Genomic DNA, 14024 nt, shown 5'->3' with positions numbered 1-14024 from the left:
AGTTCTTCCCTAGGTATTTCCATCAGCTCACCAATTATCTCTATGTACTATATATTTCCTTGTGGAAAGGATGTGCTACTTTATCCCATCGATGAAAAAAGAAAAATTGGCCAGATGGTTTATTGAATCTCACACATAGGAAGCCATCGTCTCAGTTTAGAGGAGAAAGTCTATTTTCAATGCTGTGTCTGGAAAGCTTTCAGCCTAAAAGCCAAGGAAGAAAAGGGGAAATCCTTTCATCTCAGACAACATAATTTCCTTTGACAACATATAGGCAGCATAGCAAGACTAAACACTTTAACCTATTGTTCTCAGGGCACTATGTGAGTGAGTACTGAAGCTTTTCAATGTATTCTTGGGATAATTTGTTTCTCAGAATACCTCCGTCAGCTTCCAGCTCCATCGCTTAATAGCTAAGTTCCCTTGGATTCACCTATCTGGCACTCATTTAATTTTCTCACCTACAGAATAGGGATAAGACTACTTTCATCACTATCATCCCAGAGCAGCAGGGAGGATCTAATGAGGTGTCTGTAAAATGTTTGGTACACTGCAGATTCAATAGAAATACTCCCTGTAACAACAGTCCTCAGAGGTAACCAAAGCACCTTTGGACAGGGAAAGGCAAGCCAGCATTTTCACAAGTTTTTGTTGAAATTCAGACTTTATTTAAAAAACTGTCATGAACAATAAATTACAATCATTTCCCACCCCTTTTATAAATTCTTCATAAAATATATTTGACAATATTAAAAGAAAATTGCAAAAGTTTGTTTCATTTTTGAAGTGCTGATGACTTTTTTTTTGACCATGTGTCATGCTGGTGAATTATTTTGTAGCTGCTACAATAGTTTTATTGATATAACATCTTACAATAAACACAAAGAACAGGCCACCAGAACTATTCAGTGTGCTACTCTCTGACTGTTAACACCCACTTCATCATAATGACAAAGTGTCCCTTAGCACCAAGAATCTACAGTGGCCCAGTCTCACTACATGATAACAAGTGCAAAGCTAACTTGTAAGACTCCATACTTTAATTGATTTAAGTTAACATCTCTGCCACTGCAGTTAAGAAACTTATTTGAAACATTTGGTCTTTAAAAATCGCAGTGACTCCTCATAAAATGCATTTACCTTAGAGTCCAATTAAACAGCTAAAATTCCTACCTGGTCTTTTTTGTTGTTTTCTTGGGTATACTTGCAGGAATTCTGAAGTACTCAGTTTGGGATTTTTGGTTTTTTTTCCTTATTCTTGGGCAAAAAGGCCTGTGACTAAATGTCATGTCAGCACTAAGATAATCAGCTTAATCATAATGCTGGGCACAGTGCTTTTTAAGTGAAGAATGACCTAGACTTTAATCATCATTTTGCCTACATAATGGAAAGAAATGTTTTGAAACTTAGACAAGATCTTGAAAAAATCCCAAAAATGATATCCTGAAAAGAAGCTCCATTTTACAAAAAAGTCTTCCAAAAGTGATCATCATTAATGACTTTTAGTCAGGCACAACCAAAAAACCACATCTTCAGAAAAAATTGGATACTAGCACAAAGAACAAATGAGCAAATAAAAATGGATCCCTGACTGATCACCTTGGGCTCCATGCTAAGGTACCTGGTTGTTCTTTGGTGAGACAATATTACTCCACTCTTCCCCTCCTAATGACTTAAGCCACATTGGAAGGGTAGAGTTGTCTCTGTGCTATTCCAAACATTGTGATTAGTATTGTGAAAGAATCACTATTGTGATGGATCCAGTGTATTTCCATCTTCAACTTCCAATGCTTTATTTTATTTTCTAAAAGTATGTTTAAAACCCTGCATTTATCAGCTTCAAAGAACCTAGTAAAGTGGTTTTATTTCAATGAAACTATTCAGCTTCAATCTTTCAAAGCCAAGTCACTCAAATTTTTCTTTTTAATCTCTAGCTTAGAGCCCACTACTCTTATACTTTGGACTATAAATAGAAAAAAAAAGAATGGCAACATTTAAACTTTCAGAAGCTAAAACAACCAAGAAGAGACAAAAACATCAATGATTTTCATTACTCTAACATGACTGACTTTTTACCCAAGGATCCAAATGCTCTATAAAGGTCAACTCAGTTATAATGTCCCAGAAGGCTAACCTAAAGTTCGGTTTCAGGAAGCTCTCCTTCATTAGATGTTAACTAACTGACTGACCTTGCAGGAAAACAAATCGGAAACAACAATCCAGGGTTATAAAAATCAAACCAACTCCTCAAAGAATCCTAATAGTTGTTGCTTCAGGCACAGCAAAATGACTGTACCAAAGAGGTCAGTTTCCTCATGTGAAGGATGCAGCTGATGCCACAACATTTCATCTGCTTGCTAAATTGTATGCACATTATCTCCCATGTTAGAAAAAGGTGATCAACATTAAGACAACCATATCGATGCTATCACAGTCTCAAATTAAACAACAGAAAACAGCATCAGTGCCAAAATGGAAGGGACTCCAGTGATTCAACAAGAGACCATATCAGGGCAGGCAAACCAGACAATAGGGCTTGTTCGGGCTTCCACCTCAACATTTTAAAACTTAGACAACTTCTCCAGACCCCAGAAGTCACAGACCCCAATACCGAAACTTCATTAATGCCAAGTTTCCAGAACTACAACAATCCTGTATTCAAGTTTATACCAGACTGTAGATGCAACAGGTACAGACACGTCCTGATGCTGTGGCCTAATTGGTTAATTGAGTGCCTAGTTACCTAAAAGAGTGTAGGATTGAATGATTAATGACCTTGCCAGCCTGCTACCACATGACAGCACCATGCTGTAATTAACTCCTTCAGCTACAGGGTACTGGATTGTGAGAATTCAGCTTAAATCTATCTCAACAGCTTTGCATGTTGTTTATAGCTTGGATGTTCTTTTATGTCCAAGTTAGGACAGTCTTAGACCCTCCAAAATGGTGCTTAAAAAGAGTCTCATAATACAAATATAAAAACTTAGCACAATTTCATCATTGGGAGAAAGTTGGGGGGAAGTGTCTTATTTATTTTTCCACCACTGAATTCACCAGCAAATCCCAAACACCCAAACCCACATCAAATAATTTAAACAGAAGTGGCATTTTCTTCATATGGAATGCAAAATGCACACATTCACATACTTACATATACATAAATATATACATATATGTTTACTTTACAAAGCCTCACAGTTTGCATGACCAGCATGTAAACCACTGTTTCTATGGAAGTTCCTAATACTGACAAGGAATGTCTAAAATACTTGCGACATAATCCCAGAAAAGCTGGACTCTCATCTTTTCTTGGCTCTTACAGAATTTTCCTGTCAAATTTCTACCAATGGTCATTTTAAAAATTTACACACACATTGGTAATACACATTTAAAACATACTAACAAAATGGCTGACTCAGACTTAAGAAACCTTAAAAAAAAAACAAACCACAGTAAAATCTAAACCCTCTAGGTATGGGTTTAGCCTTATGTATTCCTTTTTTTTCTGCCACAAAATGTTGCATCCCTGTTCAGACAGAAGCAGCATGTCATCCAAGGGGTTTCCTAGCAATCCGTGTGTCACGTATCCCAGCCACTATCTTTAAAAGCAATTTGGACTAATCTAAGTTCTAGCTCAAATGCGTCGGGACGATCCTGAGGGTTTGCAGCCAACATTTCTTTAATTAGCTGTTTCATTCTACCATTCATGGACTTCTTCTTCACAGGGATGAGCAGTTCCATCTTGGGATTTTCCAAAAGGGCCTCTCCCACAGGCACAATCTCAGTTCCTTGTTTCACATAACTCCCCAAGAGCTCCTTTTTGGTCTCTGTGTCTATGAAGGTGATCCTTTCCAGCATGGCCCAGATGATAATCCCCAGAGCGAAGATATCTGCTTTGGCTGTGTAATGTCCCTCCCAAACCTCAGGAGCCATGTAGAAATCTGTTCCGCATGCAGTGGAAAGGAAGCATTTATTTACACTGACGGGTTCTTCTGGGTTCTGCCCAGAGGCAGAACAAACTTTACTCAAACCAAAATCAGCCACTTTGAGTGTGGGTTCCAAGTCACTTGTATCCAATCGGCTTTGAGAAATCAGGATATTATCAGGCTTGAGGTCACGGTGGATAATCTGATTCTTGTGTAAGAAAGCCAGAGCGCTGCTGAGCTGAAGCATGAAGCTTGTGTTGGTTTTCCGATTGGGTTTCCGGGATAACAGGTACTCATTCATGTCGCCTCCATCACAGAAATCCATCACGAACCACAGGTAATAGGCGCTTCTGGGATCAAAAGCAATTTCTCCTTTCAGTGAAGTCTCTACAAGCTATAATTAGGGGAACAAATATTTCAGTCATCTTTTGCACAGGATACACATTTCTGTGACAGGAAAAGAGTTAATAATAAATTTCAAAATTTTCATTTACAAAGAAGCCTAATGAATTCTGACAAGTTTAGCTTTTTCACATATGCCTAATTTCAAATGTCCATGTTCCAACATAGTGCATTTTTTCCTTAATGAGCACAGACCAAATCACTCTAAGCCAAGAGGTAAAGGTAACTGGCTGGCACATTTCTGCCCTTTACTGGTGCTGAACCCCACTCACTCAGCAAACAGCTTTCTAGAAAACTTGAGTTTCAGAAATTACACTTGGTAGGAGACTGCCAGTTAAGGCAGAAGACCTGCTTAGGAAATACTATATAATCAAACACTGTACTCCCCATACACTATGCAACTTCTAAGAGTGCTTTCCCCTAAAGTTACCTGTTATAGCAATAAAGTGTTCATGAACTCACTGATAAGGCAAATGAAGCCGGACAGCAGTGTGGTATAATGGAAAGAACACCAGACCCAAGAGTTAAAATATTTGGGTTTGTATTCTGGTCCTGCCACTTACTAGCTGTGTGGTCTTAGCTGGGAGGTCTTAAGCATGTCACTGGTCTTCTCATCACCTTCTCATCACCTAGACAACCAGAAGACTATCCTATATGGTCCCTTTGGTTTCATTCTAGTTCTGACATTTTATTACTATCATGTTCCAAAGGCAAAATGTAAACATTCTGTCATTTTGCCTACAGGCTCACTGAATAGTTTTTAAATATATTTTTTAAAAAATCAAATGTATTAAAAATTAAAATAAAATGATCTGAGCCTGTAAATTTTTTCTTAGATATAGGATGAATTAGTTATTTTTATATAATATCCAGCACCTTGGTCTAAAAAACAAAAACAAAAAAAAATTTACCTTAGCTTCCTTTGTTTCCCCATCTATAAAACATAAAGTTGGACTAAATGATCTATAAGAGTGCCAAGGTTTCCAAAGCTCCTTCCATCTGTTAGCTCATTTAACCCTCCTCACAGGAGCCCTGGAAGGTGGATGTTATCATTGTCCCCATTTTACAGTCAAGGAAACTGAGTCAGGCAGAGGTTGAGGTACTTGCCCAGGGTCACACAGCCAGTACGTGAGGCAGGATTTAAACACTTAAACCCAAGTCCAGTGGTCTCTCTACCTACTGTGCCACCTAACAAACTAGACCCATATTTAGCCTGGGGAGAGGAGATAGGGGGCAGTATGAAAGAACACCACTGTACTCTATGACTGCTTCACATTTTGCTCCCAGAACACATCTGAACAAAAATGTTCTATGTTGTTCTTCAAAAATATATATATTGATTAGGAAAGGAACAGGGAGAAAGTTAAGGAGTTCAGGCGAGTGAACTGACCATTTCACCTATAAATATACTGCCACTTTTTTTTTTAAACAAATATGGTCTCAATCAATGAATCAACATTTATTAAGTGCCTACTACATATTAGGTACCATACTAAGTGCTGGGGGGAAGAGGCAAAAAATAATCCTTGTCCTCAAGAAGCTTACAATATAACAAAGGAGACAGCGTGTGTGTGTGTGTGTGTGTGTGTGTGTGTGTGTGTGTGTGTGTGTATGTATACATATATACATATACACATACAGCTACATACAGGGCAGTTAGGTGGCGTAGTGACCTGGAGTCAGGAAGACCTGAGTTCAAATACAGCCTCAGACACTTACTGGGCAAGTCACTTAACCTTGTTTGCCTCAGTTTCACCATCTGTAAAATGAGTTGGAGAAGGAAATGGCAAACCACTCTAGTTATCTCTGCCAAGAAAACACCAAATGGGGTCATAAAGAGTAGGACACAACTAAACAATATACAAGATAAATAGGAAATAATTAAGAAAGGGAAGGTACTAGAATTAAGAGGGGGTAGGGGAAGGCTTCTTGTGAAAGATGGGATTTTAGTTAGAACTTAAAGGTCAGTAGTTAGAGTGCAAGGGAGAGAGAGCATTCTAGGCATGGGAGCAAAACTGCCCAGAGCTGAGAGATGGAGAATTTTAATCTTCTTTGCTCCTGTAGAAAATGGGAGCTACCACTCCATCCCCAAAATAGGATTCTGTAGATGAGGTAAGTACAGTATGAAATCACAAAATCTTGAGTGGAAAGGACCTTACAAAGCATCTAGTCAAATCTCTACCTACTTGTGTAAAAATTTCCTCTTTAAAAGGTAGTCTTCATAAATAGTCTTGCATATGTTTTCCTGCAAATACCACAGAGAGAAAGATAAAACCAATAGGAAGAAAGGTAGAGTTCATGCAAGGAGATCTGATTTGTAAATCGTTCAGCACTGTGCCCGGCACATAGCAGGCACTATGTAAATGCTGATTCACTTCCCCTTCCCAGCTGTATTGTCATCACCCATGGCTCTGCCAAGACTAAAACTCAAGGTCCAACTTCTCTTCTGATTTCACATTCTAACTCTGGGCCCTCATTGCCCAAAGGCAAACTCCCTTGGTTAGAAGCGATCACTGTGAAGTTGCCTGTTCCTTGAGCTCAGAGGAACAGCGGCTTGCTTACTTCCTAAATGGCCGAGTTAGGATCTAAAGCTTTGTCTCCTCTAAATCTAATACACTTTCTACTATAACACAGCTAGATTTGGACTTCGTGGTACTAGGAATGGTCTTTTGTTTGAAATGTTTTTCATTTTATAGTCCAGAAGAAAATGAATCTATTGATCTTTACAACGTACTGCAAGGTTCAATCTGTCTCTACCCACACATGGGAAGCTGACAAGTATGCTTCCAATACTTTCTGCCTGAGAAGTACAATACCCAGCCTACATAATCAGTATAGTTCTAGGATAGTGACTAATTCAATTCAATAAACACTTAACATGGGCAAAGTCCTTTGGTAGGAGATGAAGACAGACAAAAAAAATAATGTCCTGCCCTCTAAGGGTATATACCATGTACACAAATAAGTCAATACAAAGTCTCTCTTCAGTGCTAATGTGGAGGGTACAGGGAGAGAAGAGAATCAGGAAAGGTTGCTCATAGGAGGTGGCACCTGAGTTGTGCTTCAAAAGAAGAGAGGAAAGGAAGGGAAGGACATTTATATAATGTCTATGATGTGGGCACTTTACAAATATCTCATTTGAGCTCACAATAACCCTGGGAGGGAAGTACTATTATTATGCTCAATTTACAGTAGAGAAAACTGAGGTAAATGCAGGCTAAGTGACTTGCCAAGGGTCACACAGTTAGAAGTGTCTGAGAAGATAGGAATTCTAGAAGGTAGGAGTGAATTCCAAACATCGGAACCACCTGTGAAAAGACATGGAGGTAGGAGATTTAAGCAGGTGTTTTTCTTTATTAATTAATTATCTTCTAAGAAAAAATTTCAGACCCCCATGCATTTAGCTAAAAGGGAAATTTACTTCTCTGGATTAATATTCTACCATCTGATAACCATACAATAAGACCTGCAAGTTTCTATTTACACCAGTGAATGTGTTTGTTTTTCTCTTTAGATTTTTCAGTGAGCCATTTGCACACAGGCAGTAAATTCGGCATTTACTGACAAAATCCTAAGCACTCAGTTTACAAAAGAAATCACTTTCCCCTCCCCAGGACCCTTAGCCTCAGGAGAGCATTCTTTGAGTCTTAACTATCAGTGCCTCCATTAATTCTTGCAGCTATTTGGCAAGTGACAAGCTGCAGTGAGGTTTTGACCTCTGACATATATCAGCTTATAAATCTTTTTCTGCTCTTTGATTGTGTGTTCATATGACCCTTCCCACTATTAAAGAGAAAATTCTGGCTTAAGGCTGTACAGAATTCATTAAACTTAGGATTCCATTAACTCTCTGAAATGATAAGGTTTATGTTTAAATTAGTGACACAAATCAAGAGTGCCCAATTTCCTAGAGCTGGGGCTACTGCTTGCTGGAGCCTTTCCCTTTTCAGCTACTCCCAACTCACCAATGCAGCTTCCCAAAGAGTGGACCTGCTGAGCACTCAGTTAGCTCTTATCTGGTACAGGTTGGCAAGTACTATGGGACAGCAGGTGGCTAAGTTATTCTTAGGTGTCTGCATCACAGGTTTAAATAGAACAGTGTTTTTAAACAGCTAATGAATTCTTGGCACATCCCTACTTGCCTATTCCAAACTATAAAGACACCTGTATTTAAATGGAGACATTCCTCTTAGCCTTTTATTCCCCTCATTCTCGTTCACCTTTTCAACTATAGGATTTGTGATTTTCTTGGGGGAGGAGGTGTATCCCCTCCAGTACTGCTTATCAAAACCCTCTATGCTTCAGTACTGTCTTTAAGAAATGAGATTCATCACACCAGGGACAGTGATAAGCCTCTCTGCAATTAGCAGGGCTGGCCTTGGACAACAGACCCCACAGACGATGGAGGAGCTCATCCTCAAAGTCCTCAAAGTCTTCAGGGCTTGGATGGCAGAGTCTTTGAGAACACAGCTCAGTTCTGTTCCAATCTCAGCTCAAGGCCGGGATATGGCCTTGGAATATAGTTTGAGTGGAGACCTTCATACCTACCTGTAAATAAAGAGATGAGTTGGAGCCATGAGACATCTTCTGCACCATGCCATCTTTTTGTAAAATGCATTCCTCCAAGTGAATCACATTGGGATGCTGGCTCTTGATACTACTAAGGGCCCAGAATTCACGAAGAGCTAGCTCAACATTCTCAGGGGCATGGCATCGAATCTTCTTCACAGCGACACGAGCAGAAGTCTTTCTGATGACTGCTTCATACACCACACCATAACTGCCTCGGCCAACCTCCCGTATTAGATCGTACTTTGGCTGGCTACTCACCATCTTCAATGTCAAGGTTTCTGGAAAAAACAACAGAGGGCTCTCATCAACTCAACAATATTTTCAGGTCAGCTTTTCTTTTCATTATTTAATTATAGCATATAACCATACTACTGTGCCCGAAAATATCAATAACTCCTACATGTAGGAGTTAAGGCTAGTGGACATTTATATAGCATTTTAAACATTTATAAAGCACTTCATATATCATCTACATATTTTATTCTTGCCAACCTTCTCTGAGGTATTTTATATCACCATTTTATAGATGGAGAAACTGAGGCCCAGAGAGGGGTAAGTGGTTTGTCTGATGTCACAGAACTAGTGTTGGTATACTCAAACCCCAGGCTCCAGACTCCAAATTCATTGCTCTTTCTATAAATCTGAATGTCCTGATTTGTAATAGCAAAATGATATTAACAGTAAGAGTAATGAGTTGAAACTTAATTACTGATTGCCAAAAGAAACAGCCATTCCTCAAGACTACTAAAGAAAAATAATATGTTGCATTTTCATAATGAAAAGCACTTTGAATAATTTCCATTTGCTCCTTATAACAACCTTGTATCATTATCCCCTTTTTTACAGATGAAGAAACTTTGGGTCAGAGGTAGAAAATGACTTGTCCTAGGCCACACAATAATAACTGGTGAAGTTGAGACTCTGGTCCACTGCTCTTTCTACTATACCATCTATTACTCAGGAAGCTGTAATTTACTCCCCAGCTTCCCTCCCCCTCCCCCTCCCAAGCCTGAAGTGTTAGAAGCACAATTAACTTTTGCTTCAGGGTCTGAAAGTGAAACTGACTATTCATGGCATTGAAACTCGATTGTTTTCATTGTCCAGGAACAAAGACAGTAGCTGTGGAGAAGTCAATTTGATTTCCAGTTTTTCTGATATTTTTTGTGTGATTCCTGCCCTTAAAAAAGTGAAAATCTTGTTTTGAGAGAGGAGTGAGAACTATTCCCCTTTAAACTGAAAGCTGGGGATCATGAAAAACAATACATCTCCCCATCTTTTTCTATTGAAAGATAAATATTTATTTTAGGGCATTTTTGGCAACATAGCATTAATTTGAAATAAGAAAGCCTGTAATAAGTCTTTGGAATTCTACTTGACCAATCATTTGAAGGCAAAGGCAGGAACACTCCATTGAGATTCTTGAGTGATGAAATAACGAAAACACTACTAAAAAATGAATTGCAGAAGTTTCCAACAAACTTTAAGGACAGACGCTAAGCAGATAAGTAATATGGATTTGTACTTTCTCTGCTTAGCCTGTAGATACTTCACCTGAGGCAGCATGTCATGGGAGAAAGGGCACTGGACCTGGGTATTTATCCTATCTCATATATTTAAGAGCTATGTGACCCTAAGCAAGTCATTTAATGTCTCTGTGCCTCAGTTTCCTCATTGTAAAATGAGAGGTTTAAACATTAATGGCCTCTAAAATACCCTTTCTAACTCTATGATCCTATGACAATCCTATGACAGCAATAAACAGTCCCTGGATGTGGTTTGGAAAGTAGGTAGCAGACAACATGAATGTAGAAAACATCAAGGAAGAAGTAGGAGATTATTGAGAACAGAGCTCAAGTCCCAGAATTTAACTCTTCCCATACAATCTGATCTTCCACAAGCCCTTCAAATTCCTATTTTTCCTTTCTAGTTTAGTGCTAAAGTAACCTGATACAGGAATTTCTTCTCACACTACGCAGTTTCTACTCCTCTTCTGGATTACCTATAAATCCACTTGGGACTTGCTTCTCTATTCCTTTGAAGATGTTAAACAGTCAACAAGCAATCCCAAACCCTTTGTTTGTTGTTATTGCCATGTCAAATGTTAACCTATTACCCAGAGTCAAGAAAAGAACTCGGGCTTTGGCTTCAGAAGGGCTGGGTTGCAATTCCTGCTGGGCCACAAACCACCCGGCAAGTCCCTTCCCCTCTCTGATCTTCAGTTTCTTCTTTTCGACACAGATTTAGAACTGGAAAGAATCTAATCACGTTTACATGACTAACCAAGGTCACAGGGTTTAGGGTTGTAAAAGATCTTAGTCCAAACCCTCATTTTAAAGATGAGGAAAATGACATTCCAAAAAGTCAAAGTAACTTCTTCACGATGACAGGATGGTACAAATGAAGCCACCAGAATTTGAACTTGAGATCTTCTAGGGCTATTTCCACTACATCATATTGTTATTAGTGAGTGCACAATCCCTTTACTTCTACAAAAGGTAGCTGTTTGTATTTAGCATAAATTGAGGAGTGTTGACATTTTTGCAATAAGTAGTTATAGAATACCCAAACACTGAATTATATAGAATCTCTTAATCAGTGCTAAAGAACACAGTTAACTGTAAAGTTCTATGTAAACATCTTTATTATTAATCCTCACTTCATGGGATAAAATAGAAAAAACAGTGGTTATAAAATGCTTTCAGTCAGTCCTCAAAAACGTTTATTAAGCACCTACTATGTGCTATAACCACAACCTAAAACGGTGATTAACTCTGAAATTCCTTTACCTGATCATAAGCCAATTCAAGACAAGCATTTGTTAAGCACCCGCCATGTGCTAACAAATGAACTATAGTGTGCTATGTAAATATAAGTTTATTATTAATCCTCACTTAATGAAGTAAAATAGAAAATGCAGTGGCTATAAAATGCATTCAGTTACTTGTCAAAGCATTTATTAAGCTCCTACTTATCAACCACAACTTAAAACATCCGTGTCAATTAACTAAGAAGTTCCATTATCTAATCATAATCAAGTCAGATAAGCATTCAGGATACAAAGAAAAGGCAAAACGACAGCACCTGCTCTCTAGGAGTTCACAGTCTATTGGGGAAAGACGACACGAAACACTGTGCAAACAAGCTACAGACAGGGTAAACTGGGGATCCCCAGCCGAGGAAAAGCCTCGGGCTAACAGCAGGGGGGGACATCAAGTGGCCTTTAACAGAAGATCCATAGCTTTACGCCTAGTATCTCTACGATCTTCACGACCACCCGGGAGGGGGAGCGAGAAGGGGCGCACGGGGTGCACGCACGCACGCAGGCACAGGCGCCCTAACTTGCCCGAGGAGGAGGCGCACGTCCCGGGACTCTGTCCAGACCCCGGCGGGTCATCGCATGGGCCGTCGCCACGCCAGGGCCGGATTCGCGGGGCTCCGCACGGTGGACGCTGGCCAGCGCCTCGCCGGGCAGGCGGACAGGCAGGCAGGCACCTGCCCGGGTGAGGACGCCGTTTCCGTACTCCGCCGACTCCGGGCCCCGCTCATTGGCCAACGCGCCCGGTCCTTCCCTCCCCTCCCCCTCCGTGCAACTCCAGTGACAGGAGGGCAAACTCGGGGGTCCCGAAGCGTCCCCGGGAGTGGGGCGGAGGCGAGACAGCGTGGAATGTCGGGGCTGGGGGAGAGACCGCGGAGCACTGAACGCCGGAGTCAGCTGGGCCTCCGAACCCAGAATGTCAGTGCAGGGAGCACCCTCAGAACGCAGAGCTGGGTTAGCAGTTGGGGAGGGGCCTGACCGACTCCCGAGTGCGACCGCCGCCCCACTTCTTTAACAGCGCGGGAAACTGAGGCCCAAGGTCACGCGGGCCTCTCGGACCCGGGGCTGCTTCGGCGGGGGAGGGGTGAGGAGCTGCACTGCGCTCCCTGGCCCGAGGCCGCCGGGCTGTCAGGTCAGGTGTGGGGCAGGGAAGAGCCAGGGCCCTCGCTCCCCTCAGGCGGGCCGGGAACAGGGCAACGGGCCGCCTGAGGGGGGCCGGGCACTGGCCCAGGCCCCGGGGCGCCCACGGCAGCCCAGGTGGGCGGACCCAGGAGGCGGAAGGCAAGGGCTCCCTCCCCGGTCCGGACGGCTGCCTTACCTCAGGGTCGCCGCCGCCGCCTCTCCTTCTCCCGGGCTCTGCAGGCCGCCATTATCGGGTTCCTCGCGCCGCCGCCACAGCCAGTCCGAGGCCGGCGCGCGCCCCCGCGTGCGGACACACCCCCTTTCCCAGCTCGAGGACCCAACCTCTCCTCCCCCCACCCTCCCGCTTTGGCCGCACGAGCGCCTGCCCTCATTGGGCGAGCGCCCTCCTAGCGGCTTCCCTTATTGGGCAGGCGCGCGCCCGGCGCCCTATCCCCGCCTCCCTGCTTCCTCTTGGATTCAAAGAGCCCTCGCGGCAGTCGCACTCCGCCGGCGCGAGGCTCCGGCTTCCAGCTGGGCCTCGCAAGCCGGAGACCGTTGCTGTGCACGCGCTGAGGAACGCACCACTCGAGCCTTTCCCCACAGGGGTGGCTGGGCCTGGGCCGGAGCGGAGGAGAGGGAGGCCACCCGCGGGGCTTCATCGCCTCCTCTGCTCGGAGGCTATTTCCCACCGGCCTCCGGAGCCGGCGGATCGCCCCGGGAGGACGGCCGGACCCAGCCTCGTCCCGCTCGCAGAGCCAAGGGCAGCGCCGTCTGGCCCGTCCCCGTCCGGGCACCTACCGTGCGGCTGGCTTTTTTGCAGCGTTCGCCCCAGTCAGATGCCTTTTGCATTTTCCTCTTCGGCGGGGTGCGGGCGCCTGCGGGGCTTGGAAGAAGGGGGCCCCGGGGAAAGGCGCGGCCCCGGCCTGGAAGAACCGGCATCCGCCCCGCTGGGAGGAGAGCGCCCTTTGTCACTGGGCCTTGCTCACCCGAGCTCGCTGCCGGAGGCACCGGCGGGAGGCCCGGGTCTGGGAGTACGGTGCGTTCCGTCTGGGAAAATCCGTTCTCCTGACCCCTGCCCCTCCCCCCGGCTGTGCGTTGGTATCTCCCTTAAAGAAGCAGGGACCTCATTGTTCTCCCGGCTTTGGGGGCCCGGAGGGACCCTCGGCATTGCAGCGGGGCGTCTGGGC

The 14024-nt window shown here is 43.1% G+C and overlaps 1 protein-coding gene across 2 annotated transcripts; it reads right to left on the bottom strand.

Annotated features, from left to right (window-relative positions):
* Positions 1 to 631: 631 nt before the first annotated feature.
* On the bottom strand, positions 632 to 13727 carry PDIK1L (PDLIM1 interacting kinase 1 like). Of its 2 annotated transcripts, none has more exons than XM_027864932.1 (3): positions 13636 to 13727; positions 8877 to 9178; positions 632 to 4320 (listed from the first exon to the last, which is right to left on the bottom strand). In XM_027864932.1, the coding sequence occupies exons 2-3, from the start codon at positions 9159 to 9161 to the stop codon at positions 3580 to 3582; spliced, it is 1026 nt and encodes a 341-aa protein (XP_027720733.1). In that variant the 5' UTR covers positions 9162 to 9178; positions 13636 to 13727; the 3' UTR covers positions 632 to 3579. The 2 variants fall into 2 exon arrangements, with proteins under 2 accessions (XP_027720733.1, XP_027720732.1); XM_027864931.1 differs by lacking the exon at positions 13636 to 13727 and adding an exon at positions 13034 to 13121.
* Between the last annotated feature and the right edge of the window lie 297 nt (positions 13728 to 14024).

Source organism: Vombatus ursinus, unplaced genomic scaffold (genome assembly GCF_900497805.2).
Source record: "Vombatus ursinus unplaced genomic scaffold, bare-nosed wombat genome assembly UNPS02014777.1, whole genome shotgun sequence".
Taxonomy (NCBI): Eukaryota; Metazoa; Chordata; class Mammalia; order Diprotodontia; family Vombatidae; genus Vombatus; species Vombatus ursinus.
The sequence above is the reverse complement of the archived record's forward strand: the minus strand, read 5'-3'. Positions and strand labels throughout refer to the sequence as shown.

Excerpts from the sequence above, each read along its gene's own strand:
- PDIK1L (XM_027864932.1), bottom strand. The coding sequence starts at position 9,161 with ATGGTGAGTAGCCAGCCAAAGTACGATCTAATACGGGAGGTTGGCCGA. Across the intron at positions 4,321-8,876 it reads ACTCATCTCTTTATTTACAG|CTTGTAGAGACTTCACTGAA; the intron begins GTAGGTATGAAG and ends CCCTAATTATAG.